The sequence below is a fragment of the Zygosaccharomyces rouxii genome (genome assembly GCF_000026365.1).
Source record: "Zygosaccharomyces rouxii strain CBS732 chromosome G complete sequence".
Classification (NCBI taxonomy): domain Eukaryota; kingdom Fungi; phylum Ascomycota; class Saccharomycetes; order Saccharomycetales; family Saccharomycetaceae; genus Zygosaccharomyces; species Zygosaccharomyces rouxii.
In genome coordinates this window covers 494,042-515,082 of record NC_012996.1, presented here as the reverse complement: position 1 = coordinate 515,082, position 21,041 = coordinate 494,042, and the positions used below count along the sequence as shown (strand labels likewise).

Here is a 21,041-nt window from a genome sequence, read left to right as displayed (position 1 = left end):
ATGCCTTTTAAAAATTCAATGCATATCTTTTAGTGAGAGATCCTGTTCAATTTTCCTTTTCCAGCTCGTGAATTGTTCATTAGACACTAAGATGTTATTTGGTTGAAGCATAGATCCCAATTTTGTCGAAATGGCTTCGTCAAAGCATGCACCATTATAGTAATTATGTTTTATCTGTAGATCACGGTACCATTTTTCACCTTCAATGAGTTCTTTAACCAAGTTTATACATTCTGTAATATCTTCCAATTGGGGTGCCTTTGTTATTCCACACATCTTCTCGAGGATTAAATGATCAACTCTTGGATCCTTCCTTCTTCTTTCTGTGAAAACGACAAATGTCGCATTTAGTACCAATCCGCATGCTAATTTCCAGGGACATACTAAGTATGATGCGTAACTCATAAATTGATCTAAAATGCTGTAGGCGACATCTTTTGGTATTTCAAATTGATTGCACAAATTGATGATTTCGGCTGGTGTCACTTTATAATATCTCTTCTGCAATAAACACATTTCACTACGTGACCTACCTGTTTCCTTCCTCCTTTTCGGAGCTGGCTGCTCCTGCTCCTGTTCCTGCTGTTGCTGGGATCGTTTATTACTTCTTGGTTTCTTTTTCAATTCTTCCTCTTCTTCCTCGTTATTAAGTCTTTCATTAGCAACCAGTGAAAGTTGTGCCAGAGTATCGAGTGATTGATTACTAGCTGGAACTGGATTCTCCATCTCATCTTCTTCTTCAAAGGCTAATTTCCTTCTAGCCTTAGACGGACTCGCAGTGGCAGATGGTGGGTTCACTACCTGCGCATTTTTCACTGGGTCCCCCACTGGACTATTACCTTTAGTCGGTGTATCGAAAAGCTGTTTTCTTAGTATTTGCGGATCTTGGGCTGTAAATCTATCACCATTCTTCAAAGGAGAAGTACCATTCCTCTTCTTCGGACTTGGCGTCCATTGGATATTTTTTACTGGAGACAATTGGAAGACATTCTGTTTAATCAACTCCATTAATTTACGTGCTTTTCGTGGTTCTAAAGGAACTCTATCCATATAATAAGATAACTCCGGCATATGCTTGTCGGCTAATCTTTCAGAGGCAATATATGCACATAAATGTAATCTAGCAGTCTCTTCATCTTGTTTCAGCATTACCTTATTCAAAGATGCAGTATGCAGTGTCGAAGTGGCACTTAGTAGCTTTTTAAAATGACTTTGGGACCAATCTAATTTTTCTTCTTGATTTATCCCCAAAATGTCCCTTATACATCTCTGGATTTGATGATTTGACATAGTATACACAATCTCATAAGCCACAACTCGTTAAACCAATCGTTAAAAGCCAATTCGACCGTTTTCACCAGCTACAATGGTCATTAAAATGTGCCTTTATGAATGTTTAAATCAGTTTGATGCTCATTTCTCATCTCACAGGGCAAAATCGCTTTGTACGCAAATATATCCTGCTGAGTTCAGATGTGTTGAAGGTTTCAATATCGCGTACTTTGAACTAGAATTGATAATTTTATAACGAGTTGTATGGATAGAAAAGGTCAAGGCTTGCTCTGATAGGGTTATAAGCTAAGCTACAGACGTATTGGAAAGTAAGTAAGTAACTCTTTCTTTCGTCGTTCTCATTTGCGCATGTCTGGATACTACAGGAGGTCTTATCCGATACCTCCTACTGGACCACAACGAAGTAATTTTTGGCATGAATCGTCAGGTTCTGATTATAACCATAAGCCATATTTCAATGGAGGTTATAAACGTTATGGTAGATATGGAAATTTTGTGGACAACGATGTATCATCCAGAAACCACAGAAACCGCCGAGAAGAAGTTAATGACGGGTCTTCATCTTCTTACGAATCACCGTTATTGAATCATGAAGAAGATACTAAGAGGCCTATACCGCGGGTAAAATGGGATACAGAGGAACTCAAAGCCAAGTATCACTATTTCGACGTTAGAGAAAAGAAATTGATTCATATGGAAGAGATGACAAATTGGAATAAAGATTCTAAATATCCTCCAAATGGGTACGTTTTAGTACAGGAGAACAATATGGGCCAACCTCGGCCTGTTTTCAAACAGAGAGTACCGCAAGAGAAAGCTGTTGATCCTCGTGTTGAACAGCGGCAACAGCAACAACAGCAACAAGTTATTCCCCCCACATATAGAAAATTGAGGAGTAAATTAGCATTACTGCCGCATATAGTATATGACAAATTTTCCGTAGGTCCGCCACCTCCTAACGAAATTGTACTTTCGTTATTATCTAATGTGGCGACGGTACAGGACATATCGATTAAAAATTATTTCAAGCGGTATGGAGAAATATCCCATTTTGAAGCGTTCAGTGACCCTAATAGTGCGTTGCCGCTACATATCTATTTGATAAGGTATGGAAGCTATTCAGGTAAATTGGATGATGCCGCTAGGGCGGCATATATGGCATTTAAAGACCATGAAGGCAGAGGTTGTTCGATCTTAGGTACTAAATTCAATTGTACTCTTAACAAAAATAATATTTTAGAAAAGACAATATCAAGGACAGTGACAGATAATTTAAACAGGGTTAGAAAAATTACAAATGATATGAAAAAGATGGAGAAAAGGCAAAAGGAAGAGGAGAAAAAGGAATCGCAGGCGTATTCTGAAAGGAAAATTCCTCTTGATTTGGCTAAACAGATAAATGGTAGGCCTGTATTGGTAGTTTCCAAATCATTTGCCCTACATCATGGACTGAGAGTGGAAGATTTCAAAGTTAAATTGAGAAGATATAGGTGGTCGAGAATTTTGGATCATTCAAGCGGCCTTTACGTTGTTTTTAATGATCTAGAGCATGCAAGGAACTGCCAAAAAGTAGAATCAGGCAAGATGTTGATAACTTCTCGTGCTAAAAGAGCCCCAGTTGATGTCAGATTTCAGCTCATTGCCCCTACAGTTGATAAGCAACCTACAAATGATATTAATGGTAACCATGCTGCTTTGCCAAAATCATCAAATCAGCTGCCAACCTATAAAACTAAGGAAGAATTAATAAGCGCGGCTACTAGTTACATCCTGAAAGATCTGGAAAATGCATTACATGTAGATATTCGGAAACGAATCATCGGCCCGGCTGTCTTTGATACGTTGAACCCAGCATCTTTCCCAGACTTGATTGCCAAAAAGGAAGTTAAGGAAAAGGAAAGAAAAGAGGTAGTCGCCAAAAAGGCAGAAGAATTGAAGAAGAAGCAGAGCACTAATAATGATTTCGACATATTCAGCTTATACAGTGGTGGAGTCACACAATCCAACCGTAACCGCTTAAAGAGACGTGGTTCAGAGGTCATTGACATTCTACCTTCAGGAAGAAGAAAATTGTTCAAAGGTGTTAAGCCAATGGCACATATGTTAAACGATGATTCTTTGTCCAAGGAACAAACACCGGTGGCGCCTTCGACATCCTCACCATTTGATGAGTCTGAAGATGAAGAAATGACGTCTTCAGATGCAACTGAATATGAAAGTGGTGAAGATGATAACGTGGAACAGAAGAAGATGATCAAAGTGGAAACGGAATCTACCACTCCAGAAATTGATCATGCTGAAAAACCATTGTTCGTGAGCAAGAAAGCTGAAGAGATTATGAGAATTCCTGAACCTTACAGGCCCAGTGTAGGTGGTTTGCCCAAACCTATTCAACCAGATGACACCATCCGTCCCAATTTATTCATTGATGATTTACAAAAGACCGTTACTGATATGGAAGATTTGTTCATTTTGAAGAAGGTTTTAGGACTCGACGAACCTAATCAAAATGATGAGAAATCTGAGCATGATGGGACTTTAGAATATCGGATCTGGAAGCTACGTTCTCAGGCTCAAAACTTCAGAGTTGATCAAGAAAACCAATTGAGACTACTTGGAGCTCCGTTGGATTCACTCCTACTAACAGGAAATGGTTCGTTCAAAGCTCAAGGCTACAGAAAGATACCTGAAAAATTAAAATCATGTTACTTGCCTCATCGCCGTAAACCTCATCAACCTCTAAATACTGTAAGTTATCATAGCGAAACAAAGGATGGTACACCTGAGGTTGAACGTGAAGAATCGGAGAACTTGGAGGAACCTGAATCAGTTCCACAAGAGATTTCATCATCCAGAGACAATAGGGCTTCTAACAGAAGGTTTCAACAGGATATTGAAGCTCAGAGGGCTGCTATTGGTACTGAATCTGAACTTTTGTCCCTAAATCAACTCAACAAGAGGAAAAAACCTGTTACTTTTGCACGCTCAACGATTCACAATTGGGGGTTATATGCCCTGGAACCTATTGCAGCTAAGGAGATGATTATCGAATACGTTGGTGAAAGAATAAGGCAACCAGTGGCTGAGATGAGAGAAATACGGTATCTGAAAAGCGGTATTGGCTCCAGTTATTTATTCAGAATTGATGAAAATACCGTCATAGATGCAACAAAGAAGGGAGGTATAGCGCGGTTTATTAACCATTGTTGTGAACCCAGTTGTACTGCCAAAATTATCAAAGTAGGTGGTATGAAGAGAATTGTTATCTACGCACTAAGAGACATTGGAGCTAATGAAGAACTGACTTACGATTACAAATTTGAACGAGAAATTGATGCTGAAGAAAGATTGCCATGTTTGTGCGGCGCGCCAAGTTGTAAAGGGTTCCTAAACTGAGTTATGGAGTTTTATTTCTATTTTTTTAAGCATTTAAGTAAACATGACATTTTATTCTTAATTTTTGTTAAATGGAAATAATCATATTAGTATAATTTGTTCATCTTCGCTCTAGTTTTTCATGAAGTTTCAAGAAGTACGAAAGACTTTGTTTAATGAACTCTCGATGTTGAGATGAAGGTATACAATCGTATTTATAAAGGCCTATGCTAGCATTTGAAGCATGCTTTGGTCAGGCCGTATAAACCCACTATGCTTTCAAGTGAGGTATACACTTCGAACGTATATTTCTAAACCGAAAGTTACCAAACTATCGCTTACTTTGGATAACAAAGAATCGAATTACCCAACAGAAGAAAATGCTATAGATACCAGTTCTCCTCCAATTGCTTTCAAAAGATCTAAGTCATCAAATTTAAGTGAGCAATCCACAGACTTACGCAAAAAGTCACAAACACAATTGCCGCCATCTTTACAGTATGCTAGAGACTTGATGGATCGTTACAAATCTCATGTGGTTTTGACACAAATGGGTTCTTTCTATGAATTGTACTTTGAGCATGCTACCATGTATGCTCCCCAACTGAACATTTCTTTGACCAGCAAAAATTACACTTTTGGTAAAGTTCCATTCGCTGGATTTCCTGTACCTCAATTAAATCGACATTTGAAAGTACTAGTGAATAACTACGGCTATAGTGTTACTATTGCAGATCAGTTCAAAAGAGATACTCCTGCAGATAACGACGTCAACAAATTCTATAGGCGTGTAACCAGAATTGTTACTCCAGGAACTTTCATTGATGAAGCGTTTGAAAATCTCCAAGAGAATACACATTTATTGAATATTGAATTCCCAGAAAATTGCATGAAGAACCTTGCTGATCCTGATATGAAAATTGGTCTTTGTTGGTGTGATGTATCCACAGGTGAAATTTCAGTACAACAGATTCTTTTGAAAGATTTGGCCTCTGCGATAACTAGAATTCAACCAAGAGAGATTTTATTAGATGAAGAACTAGCACAATTCAACTTAGAGTCGGGATATTGGTATTCAGAATTAGTGGAATTAAAGAAATATTTCATGAAATACCAAAAGTTGCCTCAGAGGCACCGTACTATGGACACATTCTACGGTCTCTTCACGGCGGGGAATAGTAAAGAGGGAATCAATCAGTTGAAAATCACTTTTCAACAGTTCACTCAGAAGGAGATTGCCGCACTCAGGAATATACTCATATATGTGAGTGAACATTTACCAGATTTCCACATGAACTTTCAGGTCCCTCAGAGGAAAATTACGGCTTCTATCATGCAAATCGATTCAAGAACCAGCGCAGCTCTTGAATTACACACTTCCGTGAGAGATAACAGGAAAAGGGGAACTTTGTTGTCTACTGTTAGAAGAACTGTAACACCAGTTGGTGCAAGACTTTTAGTCCAGTGGTTATCTGGACCTTCCATGGACTTGAAAGAAATTAAAAACAGACAAAGGATCGTCAAATTCTTTAAAGCTAGCAATGATTGTACTGATACACTGATATTTTTATTGAAAAAGACTCATGATTTAGCAAGGATACTGCAAAAATTCAGTTTTGGTAGAGGGGAAGCTTTAGAAATTATTCAGTTGGCGCGATCGATACAAGTGGCTCTAGATATAGGATACCATTTGCAAAAGGAATCCCAAAACTCTGATTCCTCATCGAAAAGAATAATTGAGACACTTGTGCTTCAATTAAAATTTGATAGACAAATCATTTCTGATGTGCTTACTGGACTAAATGAAGAAGAGCTTGTGAAATCTGAAAACTTAACACAAGATGGAGAAGCCGCCGAAGAATCCGCCGAATTGGAAGAGACTGGGGCAACCGAGTTGCAGCAAGAGGGAAACTTAAAGGAAAGCTGGGTCGTAAATGTAGACTATAGTCAAAGATTAAAGGATCTTCATAAGAGATACGCTGAACTTCGCGATCAAAAATGTTCTCTACAGAGGACATACCAAAGTTATTTTATTGATGAGTGGGGTTGTAAAAGTGTGTTATTGAGAAGAAAACAAAATGGTGATTATGCTCTACGAGTAACTGGCGGTATTAACCATTTAAAAAGAGTGGTTGAACTTGCTAAGCAAAATTCGTTCCATGTCTTACAAAAATCATCACAGACAGTTTGGTTTACACATGAAAGTTGGACAAAATTAGGTACTGAGTTAGAAATGGCAGTTTTCAAGATTAGGAAAGAAGAGATAAACATAATGAACGAATTCAAGAAAAGATTTATTGAAAAGAGTAATGAAGTTCGTGCAATTTCTGATATTTTGGGGTATTTGGATATCTTATCCTCATTTGCTGTATTAGCCCGTGAAAGAAACTTGGTGTGTCCTATAGTTGATCAAAGTGACCGCCTAGAAATTGTCGGCGGACGCCATTTAGTGGTTGAAGATGCTATATCGAATAGGTCCTTGGAAAAGTTTACTGAAAATGACTGTCAATTAAATGCTGGTGAATTGTGGGTTGTCTCAGGTCCTAATATGGGTGGTAAATCTACCTTTTTAAGGCAGAATGCAGTGATAGTTCTATTGGCTCAAATGGGGTGCTTTGTTCCATGTAAAAGTGCAAGGATTGGCCTAGTGGATAAGATATTTAGTAGAGTTGGATCCGCGGATGACCTTTACAATGAGATGAGTACATTTATGGTAGAAATGGTAGAGACGTCATTTATCCTTAAGGGCGCAACGAACAGATCTTTGGCTATATTGGATGAAATTGGCCGTGGAACTAGCGGTAAAGAGGGAATAAGTATTGCATATGCAACGTTGAGACATCTCATCAAGAATAATGTCTGTCGATCGTTGTTTGCTACACATTTTGGTCAAGAATTGAACGATATTCTTCAACGAAGAAGCGAAGGTGACCTTACAGAAAAGATTCAATTTTACAAGAGTGGGGTTGTGGAAACTTTAGAGGGCGATTTTTACTACGATCATAAGTTGAAACCTGGGATTTGTGAAACTTCAGATGCCCTTAGAGTGGCCGAAACGGCTGGTTTCCCTGGGGATGCGCTGGAAATCGCCAAAGAAGTGCTTTCATGACTATGGTACAGAAAAGATAAAAAGTATATTTTTTAGTCGTCGTAATTGAAATGCTGATTTTGCCCTTGTTGCTGTTGTTGTTGCTGTTGTTGTTGTTGAACTAACAGTTGATGCAGTTGTAATACCTGTTGCATGTTTTGTTGCACTGGTGCTGGAGCTGGTCCTGGTCCTGGTGCCGGTCCTGGCATTGGGAATTGTGGCTGAGGTTGAGGCGGGTAGTACATTGGAGCCTGATACAACGGCTGAGGCTGGGGGTACGGTGATACGAACGGCTGAAACGATGGCGGCTGTTGAAACGATGGCGGCTGTTGAAACGATGGCGACTGCTGCACGTAGGGCACACCATAATTGTATGGAGTGGGTGGAGGTTGATAAATTGGTTGTTGCGTCTGTGGTGGTAACTGCGGTTGTGGTATTGCTTGTGGTCTTGGTCGAGGTGGTTGATATTGATGATGAGGTTGTTCATATGCTGCAGGTGGACTTTGCTGTGGTGCCTGTCGAGAATTTCTTGATCTATAAGAAACAGATGTCATCGCCTGCGGAACTTTCATTGATTGTAAATTATTTGGAATTTTATCCACACCTCCAGACCTGGGTTGTTTTGGTTTTCCATTTTCTTTTTTCTTCTTATTCTGTTCTTTCTTCATCTTTTTAGAGATGGCTTCCTTCTCATCATCAGAGAATTCTTGTTCTTCCTCTGGTAATTCTTCATCGTAGCCATTGGATGCATCCGTACCTTTTAGTTTTTTCAGTTCAAAAGTATCAACCCAGTGAGCTTCGGGAACAACGATGCATACGTTTGAGCCAAGTTGTTCCTTTAGTTGATCGAATCTTTCCTTCTTGGAAACGGGCAGTGCAACCCTATAGAATGGTTTCTGTAGTGGTCCAAAAACTTCACAAAGAATACCAATTAGACTCTTGTCCTCAAGGCAGAGGATGGAGCCTTCCTTTAGAACCCTTTTCTCCCCGGAAACTACTGCTTCAATGATAATATTGTTATCAAATGCACTTTTTATTTTACCGATCGGTGAGATCGTAGCGCTTTCCGGTATTTCATAATCATCGGGTAAATCAGGCACTTGTTCCTCGGTCACTTCGTGCTTTGATTTAATGACATCGCCACCGCCACCTTCTTCTTCTTCTTCTGCGTCTCCGTACTCTGCCACTTCTTCTTCCTCCTCATCACTATCTTCACTTTCATATGATGATGAGGAGCTTTCATCACTACCGAGATCGCCTAAATCAACGTCATTGGTGGGCAAGTGTATTTGAGATGCAGTCTCTGGATTCTCTAACGCCTGATCAAATGCATCAGTCATCGCTATTCGTCTCTATGCGACTTTTAGGCTACGATGAGATGAGATGAGATGAGATGAGATGAGCTTGAAATTTTTCAAAACAGAAACCCTTATACCCTGAAGTCCGCAAATTAAACCCTAATATGTAGTCACGTGCAATAAAATCCTTTTTAAAACATTTGTACCTTCTTACGAGCCGTGACATAGTTTCATTTTCAGCCGTACAAAATTCACCCTCGGAAATAAGTAGACCCTTTAACCCACATTTCTTCATTCTTCTTTATCTGAATGGGTAGCGCCATCTCGGAACCCCACTAAACGCTCGGAAGTTGAGATATCCGAATTCTTGTTGTTACGTCATGAGTGATCTTTCTTTTTGCATGCTGCAGTTCCGATATAAGCTTAGCGGTACTAGGCGTATATGAATATAATTTTCTCTTCTCAGAGATTAGCCGCACTAATTTAACGGAAGAAAGCCGCATGTTCGTATTGGAGACGAATATTCATAGTGTAATTGATCTGGAATCTTTGCCGCCAACGAATTTATTTCTTAGTTGTTTCCCCTTATCCTTTTTTTAGCGGTTAGTGTATTACATTAGTATGTTACTATGAGTAAAACCCAATCTATAGGACATTTGCCGCCATCGACGGGTTCAGATGTAAGCCGCAGTGAACCGCAGTGGTCATGGAAGGAAGACAATGATGAAGATACAGGTATTGCTGAGAAGCCACATACGGTTACAAGTGCTGATACATATTCTAGTGGTAGTGTTGGTAGTGGTGAAGATGAAGTTGAACTAGATCGTGCCTTGACTTCTTATTTTGATGTCGCAGATGCTATGCGTATTCAGACTAATGAGGGTAGTCGGGGGCAGATCAAGTTAGAAGATAGTGAAAGTGGTAATGAGGAAGGAGCTAAAGAATATGATGGAAATGATCTTGACGATGATGATAACTTGAAAAAAGTTTTTACAAATCATTCTACCGGTGAAATTGATTTACCACCAGACGGAGGTTACGGATGGGTTGTAACGCTTTGTGTGTTTCTAGTAATGTTTTCCACTTGGGGATGCAACTCTGGGTTTGGTATATTTTTGGCCTTTTATCTAAAGAGTGGTGCATTTGCAGGTGCCAATAAATTTGACTATGCTACTATTGCAGGTATAACGGTGGCATGCGGTCAAGGATTTGCACCATTTGTTGTAGTATGTTACAGAGTGATTGGTTGTAAACCAACGATGTTAATTGGGACTGTTTTCATGTTTGCAGGATTTTTAATGGCGTCATTTGCTAAGAGTCTATGGGAATTATATTTGACCCAAGGGTTACTTGTAGGGCTTTCCATTTCATTTAGTTATGTTCCCGCAACTGTTGTTCTTCCAGGTTGGTTTTTAAAGAAAAGAGCTTATGCTATTGGTATTTCCTATATGGGTACCGGTTGTGGTGGTGTGACCTATGGTTTGGCGGTTAATAAGATGATTAACAACAGCCATAGTACAAGATGGGCTTTACGTGTATTGTGCATTAGTTGTACGTGTTCTATGCTCGTAGCGATTGCTCTTTTAAAGCAAAGAAATCCTTTGCCTATAACTGGAATTAAACGTTGGGGACCAATTTGGGAACAATTTAAAATTGTTTTCAATATTAAAGTTGCTAAAAATCCAATATCGCTAACCATAGCTATTTGGTTTGGCTTTTCACTTTTCGGATACAATTTAATGATGTATACTTTATCATCCTATGCACAGGCAAGAGGTTTGTCAGCGCATGATGGTTCTACTTTAACCGCCATCACCAACGCAGCTCAAGTCGTTGGTAGGCCTATAATGGGATTGTTAGGTGATAGATTCGGTAGAACTAACACTACGATTGTGCTGAGTGCTTTATTGACAATATTCCTATTCGCATTTTGGATTCCATCTCACACCTTTGTACAGCTGATTTTTTTCTGCATTTGTATGGGGAGTTGTGTCGGTGTCGCTCAAGTTATGGTTACAGTTTTAATTGCAGATTTGGTTGGTCCAGAAGCCTTTTTAGCATCATGGGCCTTTGCCAATGCTGGACCTGCGCCTTATTTGTTATGTTGTGAAATCATAGCACAGGCATTGGTTACCAACAGCAAATCGAGTCCGTATTTACACACACAATGCTATGGTGGAGCCTGCTTTGCCATCTCACTAATATTGATTTTCATTTTAAGAGAAAGAGCTGTACGTCTGAAATTGGGCAAAATGGCGGAACAAGAAGGAGTTGGTTTCAACGGTAAGAACGATATTGAGGTTCATTCTGACGTTAATTTTACCCATGATTACAGTTCACTCTTGGGTAAATCACCTACCAAATACCTAAGAAGACTCACATATCCAATGAGGATATAAATACTACTGATTGAAATTTAATAAATTTAATAAATTTAATTTTGTGTCGTCATTTAATTATCATCTCAGGAATCTACTCAAGCTACATAGTTCATCATCGCCATCCATCTTTAAATCCTTGATAAAAATTCTTAGATTTTCCTTGAAAAGCTTGTAGCGTGGTACAAGGTCACGAAGCACCGAATTGAATCTTGATAGTAATACTCCCAGTTGCGGTTGGGTGTCTAGATTCAATTGTATCAACAGTTCATGTGCCACGTCGTTTAAGGCACTTTGGAAAGTTATAAACTCAAATGCAATATTGAGAAGAATAATTGATGATGATGAATAAGGCTGGCCTGAAAGTCCACCGACGGTTTTTTGCCCATTACTAGAATTTAAAAGCTTGTGTAAAAGTATTTTTTGCAAATATCCATCATGAAGTGAATCCAATTCGTCAATGTTTGGCTCTTTGCAAAAGGTCTCAGTGGTTGCAGTTGCTTGGAGTATGCTAGATAATAGCGGACTTCGACTAGATCGAGGTCGAAGTATCCCATTTAACATGAGCACTCCATTACGCAATCTAACTGCCTGAAGATCATTCATGCCTTGTTCATCATCATCAGTATTATCATTTTTATCGCTGGTGATAACCACCTTACGTTCGAATTCTTGGAAATTTTTATCTATGATAGATCTAAAGCAAAATGCTTCTAACTTTTGGCTAAAATGCTGAATTTGATTTCGTAAAATGTTAACCTTGGATAATTTGGATGTTAGGTCCCTGATTAAAGGCCCATGACGGTCCATCTTTCGGAAATTCCTTATCAATTGGTTGGATTTTAACCACTCTTGGTTATAGAAAAAATTATTTTTTTTGAATCTCCATAAGAAATTGAAAATCCTCAAATATTCCTTCTTGCCGCCATTACGGTTGACGTTTAAAACAGTAGATAAAGGCACATCTATCAGATAGTCTAGCGTAAAGACATCCCAACCAAGAGAACCATGACCCAGGTCCAGGATCCTTGCATCGAGTCCATTAATTACAAAATTTTTATCACTTTTGTTTAAAAGATTTCTCATCGATGATTGTTGAACTGCTTCTTGTAAAAACCTTGTCAATCGGTAGCCCGATAGAGATGCGGAGGGCATTGCCAAGATATCCTGAGCTTTCTGTATTAAAATGTCTATCAAATCGCTTTTCCCCATAAGTAGAATATCCTTGAGTGTGTAAAGCACTTGTTTGTAATAAAATTTATGCAAAAGTGTATTATTAGCAAATTTAACCATTTCCTCATAATGGGAATGTACCAGACTGTAAAAATCTGTCAACTGAACATGGTGAACAAGTTGTTGGTATTTAAAAGAATATTTTTTCGAAATTTCGTTTGTCCAATGTAGTTCTTTGCAATATTTGCTCAGAAGCAAGAAAGTTTTACCGATAATAAAGATTTCATTAGCCACACTCATCGGTATAAATTTAGGAACCTTGTTTTTCACCAATTTTAATGGTAATGGGTCTTCTGATTCATGAGCCACAATGAAAAATTCTCGATAAGTTGCCTCTAATTTCCCCATGGTAAGCCAATCTATCAAATATTCGTAGTAAAGGGATAAAAGATTTTTGAAGATTTCGGTGCACAACCGTCTTACTAGCACATCACCGTGAGATTGCAAATCGTTGAATCTGGTTAAGAATGAATCTCCTGATGTTTCCTCGAAATTTTCCATATATCTATAATGAAATCTCAATGCAATGATATGATCGTAAAATTCGTAATACAACTGTTTTAAAGAGTCCACGCGTGCAAAGGCAGAAAGAGAGTTAACCACTTTAACGTAATTTTGTAGTGCGCTTTCCACCTGAACCAATAATGCCTTTTTCATTGGGGAGACGTTCTTATGTTTCTGCTCATCTACCTTCAATTTCAAATTTTGGTATAAAAGGACAGCTTCAAATATTAAATGCAAAAGTCCGCTTTCAGAATTGGTCACTTCCTTCGGTATATTTATCTTGTTGAACTCTAGTGGGAATAGTTCTGTCATTGTGGCCAGTAATGTATAACTAATAACTTTTAGAATTTCCTCCTCTGAGATCATCTTGTAATAATACTGGTTGGAAAGCATGTGTAAACTCACAGAATTGTATTCTCTACTGAGAGCATAACCCTTTTGAGACGATAGAAGTGATCTTCTATCTGAAAATTTATCCAAATTTTCAAAAGATTCTGCCTGCAGACTTTGTGGCCTCAAGGGACTTAATAATTTATCATGTGTATCCAGTCCATTCATATTAAGTGACATTACATGGTTTCTGTCCATATCGGGAGATGGTATTGTTGAATTCTCCATTAACATAGATTGGAATGTCGACAAATATTTGATTACATTTTCCTTACGATCAATACCAAATAACAATTGTATTACGTTAATCAATTTTTGCCATCGTATAACACCGTCAGGACTATATGGTACTTTTAATTTGAACGAATCTATTGTATTTTGTAATTGTCCCAACGACCTCGATGGAGATTGCAAAAGTTGCGCCAATTCGTGAGTTAAGGAATTCGTCAATCCATCTGAAAGAGTATGAGGCGCTAGGGCTTCCACCACAGGATATAATGCAACCTCTAAATCCATGGTAAAATCCACCCTTAGTTCTCTTCTCTGTTCAATTATTCTTTGTATACACAGACCAAAACTTTATTTATTACTTTTGATGCCGGTAAATCATGTAGAACAACAAAAAGAAAATTTGTCACGTGATCATAGAAACAACCGCGGTAACGAATAATAATAACAATAATAAAAATTTGAACCATTATGTCAATTATTTCCTATGTTCCTGTATCATGATCTTTTTCTTCATTCTTTTCTTTGTATATATGTGTAACATGTATTACATGCCAAGGTATTCAGACTCCTTGTTTAGCAGCGACAGGTTTGTAGTCGAACGCTGACTGTAACCCAGATCTTCCATCGATTTTTCGTAATGCAAGAAATTGTAGAACTGTAGCAATGCTCTCATCGCGATTTCTTGGCCGCATGCATCACCTAGTTCTCCGGATACGTCTTTACCGGTAACCCAATTGTCTATCAATTCTAATTCTTCGTAGAGAAAAACACCAGATATGAGTTCCATGTGTTCCGCTTTCCATCTTTTATTCTTGAAAGGTGTTAATTCTTTAATTATCCTCAAGATTGGATGGTAAATATCTATGTTGAAGATCCGATAATACCTTTTGAAAAGAAGACCGATGTTTAGAGGTAACTCCTTTAGACGCTCTGTTTTGTTACCAACGATTCTTCTGAGAACTTTTAACATGTAGGCCAATGAGGATAGTGTAACAGTGTCGTAATTTTGAGATTTTTCTGTATCTTGCTGATCGAGAAGCGACTGTTGATAAGTAGAATTGTAATTGGAACATTCTCTCCAAATGGATCCAGGTGATGAAAGCATTCTGTTGAAGGCTTTGTCAGGATAGTTTTCAGAATATTTACTCAAAAGTGAACAGCACACTTGAATGTAGCGAGAATCGTGTAGAAGAACGCATAGATGTTCTTGCTTGAGTACATGGTTCAACTTGAACCATCTGAGTAACAGGTAAAGAATACCAAATGAAGATTTCATGGCCAATTCCTTAGCTCTAGTGATCTCCAATCTTGGTATTAGTGGATCGATCTTAGTGTCAGCAGGGATATCTGAGTTCCTGAAGTCAACGTTACTCAAATTTGATTCTACCGTTTGTAAAAGCACAAATACCAATGAATTTAAACTTGAAAAACATTCGTCATAAAATGAATCAACTCTTTTCATGATATCGATGGATTCTTCTTGTGAAGTATTTTCCATGCTCGAATAATTGTATTTATCCTCGCCTTGATCCACTTTCCATCCACGTTCTGTAGATATGAACAAGTCTCGTTCATACCACAATTGTTGCACGCTTAATTTGATGTGAACACTATTTGAAAGGATGTTTGTGGCCTCTTGGATACTGTAGGGAACAAAGACTTCAGTTCTCCTATCGTAGTCGTCTAGGGACATCTTCTTACTTAATTCGTCTTCACCTTCCTCGTCATCTGAAGGGTAGAGGCAGGGATACGCCATATTTGTTTGGAAAGATTTACGATGTCTTATAGCATCCATCTGTAAAAGATTTGGTGAACCTGGTGGAGATGGTGCTGGGGTGGCAATATGTTGTTGAGGGGTAGCTAACGTTAAATTGACTGGATTTTTAGCCTTTGATCGTGGAATTTCCAAAAATTGTGATAACGAATTGGAATTATCTACTTCTGGAGGCAATCCAGCTAGAGGAGTCCTATGATCGGGAAATCTGGCAGTTATATCCTCTCTGAATGCTTGATAGTGTAAAGGTGAAATGGTCAAAATTTGGCCTTTTTCACTACGGTGAGGTTGCTTCAAATTATGCAAATTGTAAAGAAATGCTTTAGATCTTTTCCAAACGGTTTTATCACCAAATTGAAGCACCAACAGCCTGAAGAGTAAGTTTATCACATTCCTAATTCTCATAGATAAACGGCTGTTCCAGCGCCAATGTTCAATGTAATGAGTTAAGAATGGTAATAACTGAGCATCGTGTAGAATTTTAATTGCATTTTTAACAGTATTAGAATCATTATCCCTTTGCTCGATGCAGACGTTAGTCATGAAAAATAATATAGTGCAGGAATAAAAAAAAAGCGTAGTCTCCCTTTTCAAATTGGTTACGTTATCTCTGCATGCAATGGCAACTTTTTTAAAAACATCAACGATTGAGTTCAAGTGAGAGCACAACATCAAATTATTCCTTCGGATATTTTGTAATTGTTCATCCAAACTTGTCACTAATGCGAATGTACCCATTGATATGTATGTCAGCGCCAATAAATTTTTATTTGTATCTTGACACAATTGATCCATTATCTTGAGAGCATAATCGTCATCCTTTAAGAACCTTTGAGGTTCATCAACTTTCTTATCAAATTGAGATTTAGTTTGAGCCAACTGACTAAAATCTGACGTACAGAACCATTCTGCTAACTCGTCTTGCAATGAACAGAAATCTTGTAACGACCATTCAATCCTCGGTTGTGATATTGGTTGAAATCTGGAAACTTTATCAAATTCCGCTGCCCTTTCATCAAGACTCTTCTTGTACTCTTCATCTATTGGCATGTTATAATCTATGTCCAGACCTTTAGCCTCCGACTTGTTGTCCTTTTGTTTCCCAGATATTGGTCCATCAATTTCGTCAACATTTGCAAATTCATCTTCTTCTTCATCTTCTTCATCCCCCATTTCATCACTGTCTTGTTCATCTGATAGCCTGTGTTCCTTAGTAGCCCTACTATTCACTTCTGGCACATCGTCATTATCATCAGCTTCTTCATCATTTTCTTCACATTCGTTAGTTCCCTCATTGCCATTTCCATAAACTCTCGTTATAACATCACTTTCCAGACCTAGTTTCTTCTTAAATTCTTCGTCCTTATTATTATGAGATGTACGATGGTCACTACCACTATTGCTACCATTATTACGGTTTCTAGGATCATCTATAGTCAATTTCGCACGTAAGATGTTGTTTAAATCCAACAGTAATTCATTACCACTTTCCCGGCTTCTTTCAGGTGAACCTGATGCGCTAGAACTCATTCTTGTGGGTGTATCGTCGATAAATTTCAATCTCTTTCTTAAACTTGATTTTGGTCTTAAGTTATCTAATGAAACAGACCTTATGGGCAAATCCGGTCGGCCATTACCATTCATTATACTTCAGGGTTCACTGTGCTCACTAATGCTAGAGATCAATGCCAATTTCTTCTTAATTGGCAAACTGTTTGGTGGTTTTAACGTATATCTTGTCGTTTCCCAGCTTGTTTAAGGTCGAACTTCTCATTTCGATTGACAAACTAACTAATAATACAGTACAAATACAAACTTCAAAAATATAAAGAAGAAGCTTTCCAGATAAGCTTTCCTTATTGGAATCCCATGAGTATTAGTTTGGAGAACATCTTAGGGTTCAAGGTCAAAGTAGTCAATGTGCTTGACGTGGTGACTGAAGGTAAAGTTTACTCTTTTAATTCTTCCAACAACACACTGACGTTACAGACTAGTAAGAAGGTCCAGCAACCCCAATCATTTAAAGTGATCAAATGTTCTTTTATCAAGAACTTGGAGGTTATTGGTGAAAGGCCATCGACGAACTTGTTCAAGAAACAACCAATTAAACCCGCCTATGTACACGTCGATAGAGTTAACCAACTTCTGCAAGAAAAAATGAAAGAATCTGCTAAAAAGAACGAATTGAGCGGTAAAGGTGTTTCTAGTGAAGGTCAATTCCTTTTTGATATGGCTTATAAGACGGTTTCAGATACCAGATGGGTTGATAAGAACATTGTGGTTTTGGATAGTGTAGAGATATTCCCTCCTTACAAACCTGAAAATATCAAATTAATAAATGGGTCCAAGGCAGAAGCAGTTACAATGGTCCAGAGAATTTTGCAAAGAGGCTGGCAAAAATTAAATGAAAGTGAGGAGACCAAGAAAGGTGGTTGAAGTGAAATCAGTATGTATGTATTAAATAGACATAATAAGAATTTTGACAAGAGATAAAAGATAAAAGAAAAAGGGAAAATGGTATAGTTAATCACAGTATGAGTGACCATTTCATTGTTAGTGATTCGAAGAGTTTGAGACCACGATTACTAGTGCCGCCAGTACCGTCCAACTCACGCCATTTTATGACAAAGTCAAAGTTCTGACCACTGTCTTGTTCGTGTAGAAGCTTGGAAAGCATGTAGTGGTCCTTAGAACCAATTCTACTACATTTCAGTGTCTCCCAATAGAGATTTAACCAACAATGGGCATAAGATGCGAGTGCCGTAAAATTATTCATCACAGTAGGCGATCTTGCTGAGATGCCAAATTCTAACCTTATATCGCTGATGTGCAACTCCAATGGAAAACATATGGTAATGGTTTTATCCTCATCTGACCGACATAAAAGTTCTTCATCGGTTTCTAACGTAGCCAAATCTGTTACTGAATCCCTCGATTCATTAAATGTCTGTATCTTAATGCATGCAGAACATGGTCTAGCGAAGAGGATACTGGAGGGTTCGTTAAGTTGGATTGTGTGCAATTTAAATTTAGATTGTGATAATTGATCGAGAATATCTGGTCTTAATCCGGGTTCGTAGTAAAGAAACATTTCGTGATATCTCAACCACCTTAACTGTGATAAAATTGTAACGCCTCTGCTGACACCCGGTTTGAACCTACCATTCATGAATATGTCTCTACTTTCTGATAGGGGACTTTCCAAATATTTCATCAGATATGCAATGCAAATAGTTCCCGAGCGACCTTTTCCCATCTTACAGTGCAGCACTGCGACACTAGATCCTGATTTAATCAATTGGTCCTGAATGTCATCGATAATATTTTGTAGTAGCAGAAATGGAGGTGGACTATGGTCCATCCATCCCACTCTATTCAAAAATTGATCTAGATCGGCGGCTAGAGTAGAACCATCACAATTAGGGGGAATGCATTTAGTCTTTTGCGCACCTACCAATTCCATTAATTCTTCGTCTCGATAATCTGATCTGCCCCCCTCAATCTTAAAATTGTACAACTTCCAACTCTCGGGTCCATGCTGTATATTAAGAAATGTAACTAAATCTTCGAGGCTATTCCTGTACATCAACTTGGGATACCTAGTTACCGGATATGAACATACTATTACTTGGTTAGTAATATAGGAAAGGTCTAGCGTTAGACCTGAATTGTTTTTGTGAACGTTTAGAGGTGTTGCATATATAGATTTTAAGAGATTGGTGGGCTTGGCTTGATGGTGAATACGAATAGTCATGCTTTGATCAAATATCCAGATATTCTTGCTCTTCTATCCTGCTGGAAATGAGCAATCTTCTATCAATATGTTTTGTGTGGAAAGTCCGAGTTTATAATATTAGTGCGCGGCAGAGACAGCTTCACAAATCTCATTAGTAGTCCAAGTGAGAGCTTCTGTCAAAGGCGTCCCCGAACCATTCGTAAACTCTTTGATACCTGCAGCGGTTTGGGGATTTAGAGAACCTTCTACGTCACCATCGATGAAAAGATGGGCGTGTGAAGACCTGTAAGAGTCGTAAACGAATTCGTCAAAATAATATGGGGGATCGACCCAGTAAGAGTCTAAAGTTTGGTAACCGGGTCTTGCATTCCTCCTTGCCTTAAGGACTTCGTAAGGGGCTCTCACAAAAAGTTTCAAGTCGAATTTAGATGCCAGTTTAGGACTGTTATAGATCATGAATCCATCGACAAGAACGATCCTAGTGGATCTGGAAATTGGCTCCAATTTATGTCTTAACGTTTGCAAGAAATTTGGATCCAACTGGAATTTGGAAATGTCATCAACGTTGTTGTTATGCACTAGTTGTGAGGATATTTGTCCAGTTTCTTTGATAGAGTCCAATTCCGCCTCGAAATGAGCTAAATCTAACGCTTCTGGTGAATCCCAATTGCTAATTCCACGTTTTTCATTGAATGGAATCTCGTCATCATGTTTGTAAAAGTCGTCTTCATGGATTAAAGTTATATCTGGACATATTTGTGCTATAACTTTGGCAATAGTCTGATAGAGTTAGTACTGAGCGATGGAAATTTCAACATTCTCCCTTCAATAGAGGTATCATACTGATTTACCACTCGAGGAGCATCCGCTAAGAGCTACTAGAAATATGTTAGCCATTCGTAATCCTTGTGTTTTCTCTACTGAGTGTGTTACGTCTTATATAATGAGGTAAACTTCACGATAAAAGAGCCAACTTACTAAACCGTACTCTACAATTAGATAGAAACAAAAGGGCAAATCAGTACGAAAAGATATGTCGGAGTTTATTAACGAGACTCCAACGGTTTTAGAGGACAATCAGTTACCTACCAGAGGTGAAGATACCGATGGTAATCTGCTATTAGGTACTGATGTCACCAAGGAAAGTTTGCATAGAACCAAACTGCTTTTAAAGATCGATAACTCACTACAGTCACCGGTACTACAGAATGTGGAACTTCTCACGAAGCTTCTACAGTTAAATCAAGCTCCTGAGCTGACCACAGATGAAAGTGATGAAGATACGGACGACATGGCCGATGAGTTAGGTGTTCCTGCAGACCCCATCGACCCACAAGAGATTTATGATTTGATTGCCCACATATCTGATCCTGAGCATCCCCTGACATTGGGACAACTAGCTGTTGTTAATTTGAAAGATATCGAAGTCCATGATGAAGGGTATAAGGATCGTATGGCAGAAGTAATCGTCAAGATTACCCCAACGATTACACATTGTTCATTGGCTACTTTGATTGGGTTAGGGATTAGAGTTCGTCTGGAAAGGGCTCTGCCGGCAAGGTTCCGTATTACTATCTTCGTCAAAGAGGGCAGTCATCAGAGTGAGAATCAAGTGAACAAGCAGTTGAATGATAAGGAAAGAGTGGCAGCTGCTTGTGAAAATGATCAATTGCTGGGAGTTATTTCCAAAATGTTAAGTACATGTAAGTAAGAATTTGATTCGAGGGGAGAGTACGATATA

At 38.4% G+C, this 21,041-nt stretch overlaps 11 protein-coding genes across 11 annotated transcripts; 5 read left to right on the top strand and 6 right to left on the bottom strand.

Annotated features, from left to right (window-relative positions):
- Positions 1 to 15: 15 nt before the first annotated feature.
- ORC6 (origin recognition complex subunit 6) lies at positions 16 to 1,290 on the bottom strand (the record flags this gene model as incomplete). Its single annotated transcript, XM_002498231.1, has 1 exon — positions 16 to 1,290. One exon carries the CDS (start codon positions 1,288 to 1,290, stop codon positions 16 to 18), a length of 1,275 nt encoding a protein of 424 aa, XP_002498276.1.
- Positions 1,291 to 1,641: 351 nt separating this feature from the next.
- SET1 (histone methyltransferase SET1) lies at positions 1,642 to 4,689 on the top strand (the record flags this gene model as incomplete). The annotated part of the gene is made up of 1 exon (XM_002498230.1): positions 1,642 to 4,689. One exon carries the CDS (start codon positions 1,642 to 1,644, stop codon positions 4,687 to 4,689), a length of 3,048 nt encoding a protein of 1,015 aa, XP_002498275.1.
- Positions 4,690 to 4,912: 223 nt separating this feature from the next.
- Positions 4,913 to 7,777, top strand: MSH1 (mismatch repair ATPase MSH1; the record flags this gene model as incomplete). The annotated part of the gene is made up of 1 exon (XM_002498229.1): positions 4,913 to 7,777. The coding sequence occupies one exon, from the start codon at positions 4,913 to 4,915 to the stop codon at positions 7,775 to 7,777; it is 2,865 nt and encodes a 954-aa protein (XP_002498274.1).
- Positions 7,778 to 7,809: 32 nt separating this feature from the next.
- Positions 7,810 to 9,096, bottom strand: NAF1 (RNA-binding snoRNP assembly protein; the record flags this gene model as incomplete). The annotated part of the gene is made up of 1 exon (XM_002498228.1): positions 7,810 to 9,096. The coding sequence occupies one exon, from the start codon at positions 9,094 to 9,096 to the stop codon at positions 7,810 to 7,812; it is 1,287 nt and encodes a 428-aa protein (XP_002498273.1).
- A 587-nt stretch (positions 9,097 to 9,683) lies between these two features.
- ESBP6 (Esbp6p) lies at positions 9,684 to 11,453 on the top strand (the record flags this gene model as incomplete). Its single annotated transcript, XM_002498227.1, has 1 exon — positions 9,684 to 11,453. One exon carries the CDS (start codon positions 9,684 to 9,686, stop codon positions 11,451 to 11,453), a length of 1,770 nt encoding a protein of 589 aa, XP_002498272.1.
- Positions 11,454 to 11,513: 60 nt separating this feature from the next.
- On the bottom strand, positions 11,514 to 14,075 carry SPC98 (Spc98p; the record flags this gene model as incomplete). Its single annotated transcript, XM_002498226.1, has 1 exon — positions 11,514 to 14,075. One exon carries the CDS (start codon positions 14,073 to 14,075, stop codon positions 11,514 to 11,516), a length of 2,562 nt encoding a protein of 853 aa, XP_002498271.1.
- Positions 14,076 to 14,334: 259 nt separating this feature from the next.
- On the bottom strand, positions 14,335 to 17,208 carry FAR11 (Far11p; the record flags this gene model as incomplete). The annotated part of the gene is made up of 1 exon (XM_002498225.1): positions 14,335 to 17,208. One exon carries the CDS (start codon positions 17,206 to 17,208, stop codon positions 14,335 to 14,337), a length of 2,874 nt encoding a protein of 957 aa, XP_002498270.1.
- Positions 17,209 to 17,433: 225 nt separating this feature from the next.
- LSM12 (Lsm12p) lies at positions 17,434 to 18,000 on the top strand (the record flags this gene model as incomplete). The annotated part of the gene is made up of 1 exon (XM_002498224.1): positions 17,434 to 18,000. The coding sequence occupies one exon, from the start codon at positions 17,434 to 17,436 to the stop codon at positions 17,998 to 18,000; it is 567 nt and encodes a 188-aa protein (XP_002498269.1).
- A 91-nt stretch (positions 18,001 to 18,091) lies between these two features.
- Positions 18,092 to 19,318, bottom strand: TEP1 (putative phosphatidylinositol-3,4,5-trisphosphate 3-phosphatase; the record flags this gene model as incomplete). Its single annotated transcript, XM_002498223.1, has 1 exon — positions 18,092 to 19,318. The coding sequence occupies one exon, from the start codon at positions 19,316 to 19,318 to the stop codon at positions 18,092 to 18,094; it is 1,227 nt and encodes a 408-aa protein (XP_002498268.1).
- A 99-nt stretch (positions 19,319 to 19,417) lies between these two features.
- On the bottom strand, positions 19,418 to 20,197 carry NRK1 (ribosylnicotinamide kinase; the record flags this gene model as incomplete). Its single annotated transcript, XM_002498222.1, has 2 exons — positions 19,418 to 20,080; positions 20,144 to 20,197. The coding sequence occupies 2 exons, from the start codon at positions 20,195 to 20,197 to the stop codon at positions 19,418 to 19,420; spliced, it is 717 nt and encodes a 238-aa protein (XP_002498267.1).
- Positions 20,198 to 20,333: 136 nt separating this feature from the next.
- On the top strand, positions 20,334 to 21,011 carry CIA2 (iron-sulfur cluster assembly protein CIA2; the record flags this gene model as incomplete). Its single annotated transcript, XM_002498221.1, has 1 exon — positions 20,334 to 21,011. The coding sequence occupies one exon, from the start codon at positions 20,334 to 20,336 to the stop codon at positions 21,009 to 21,011; it is 678 nt and encodes a 225-aa protein (XP_002498266.1).
- Positions 21,012 to 21,041: the final 30 nt, after the last annotated feature.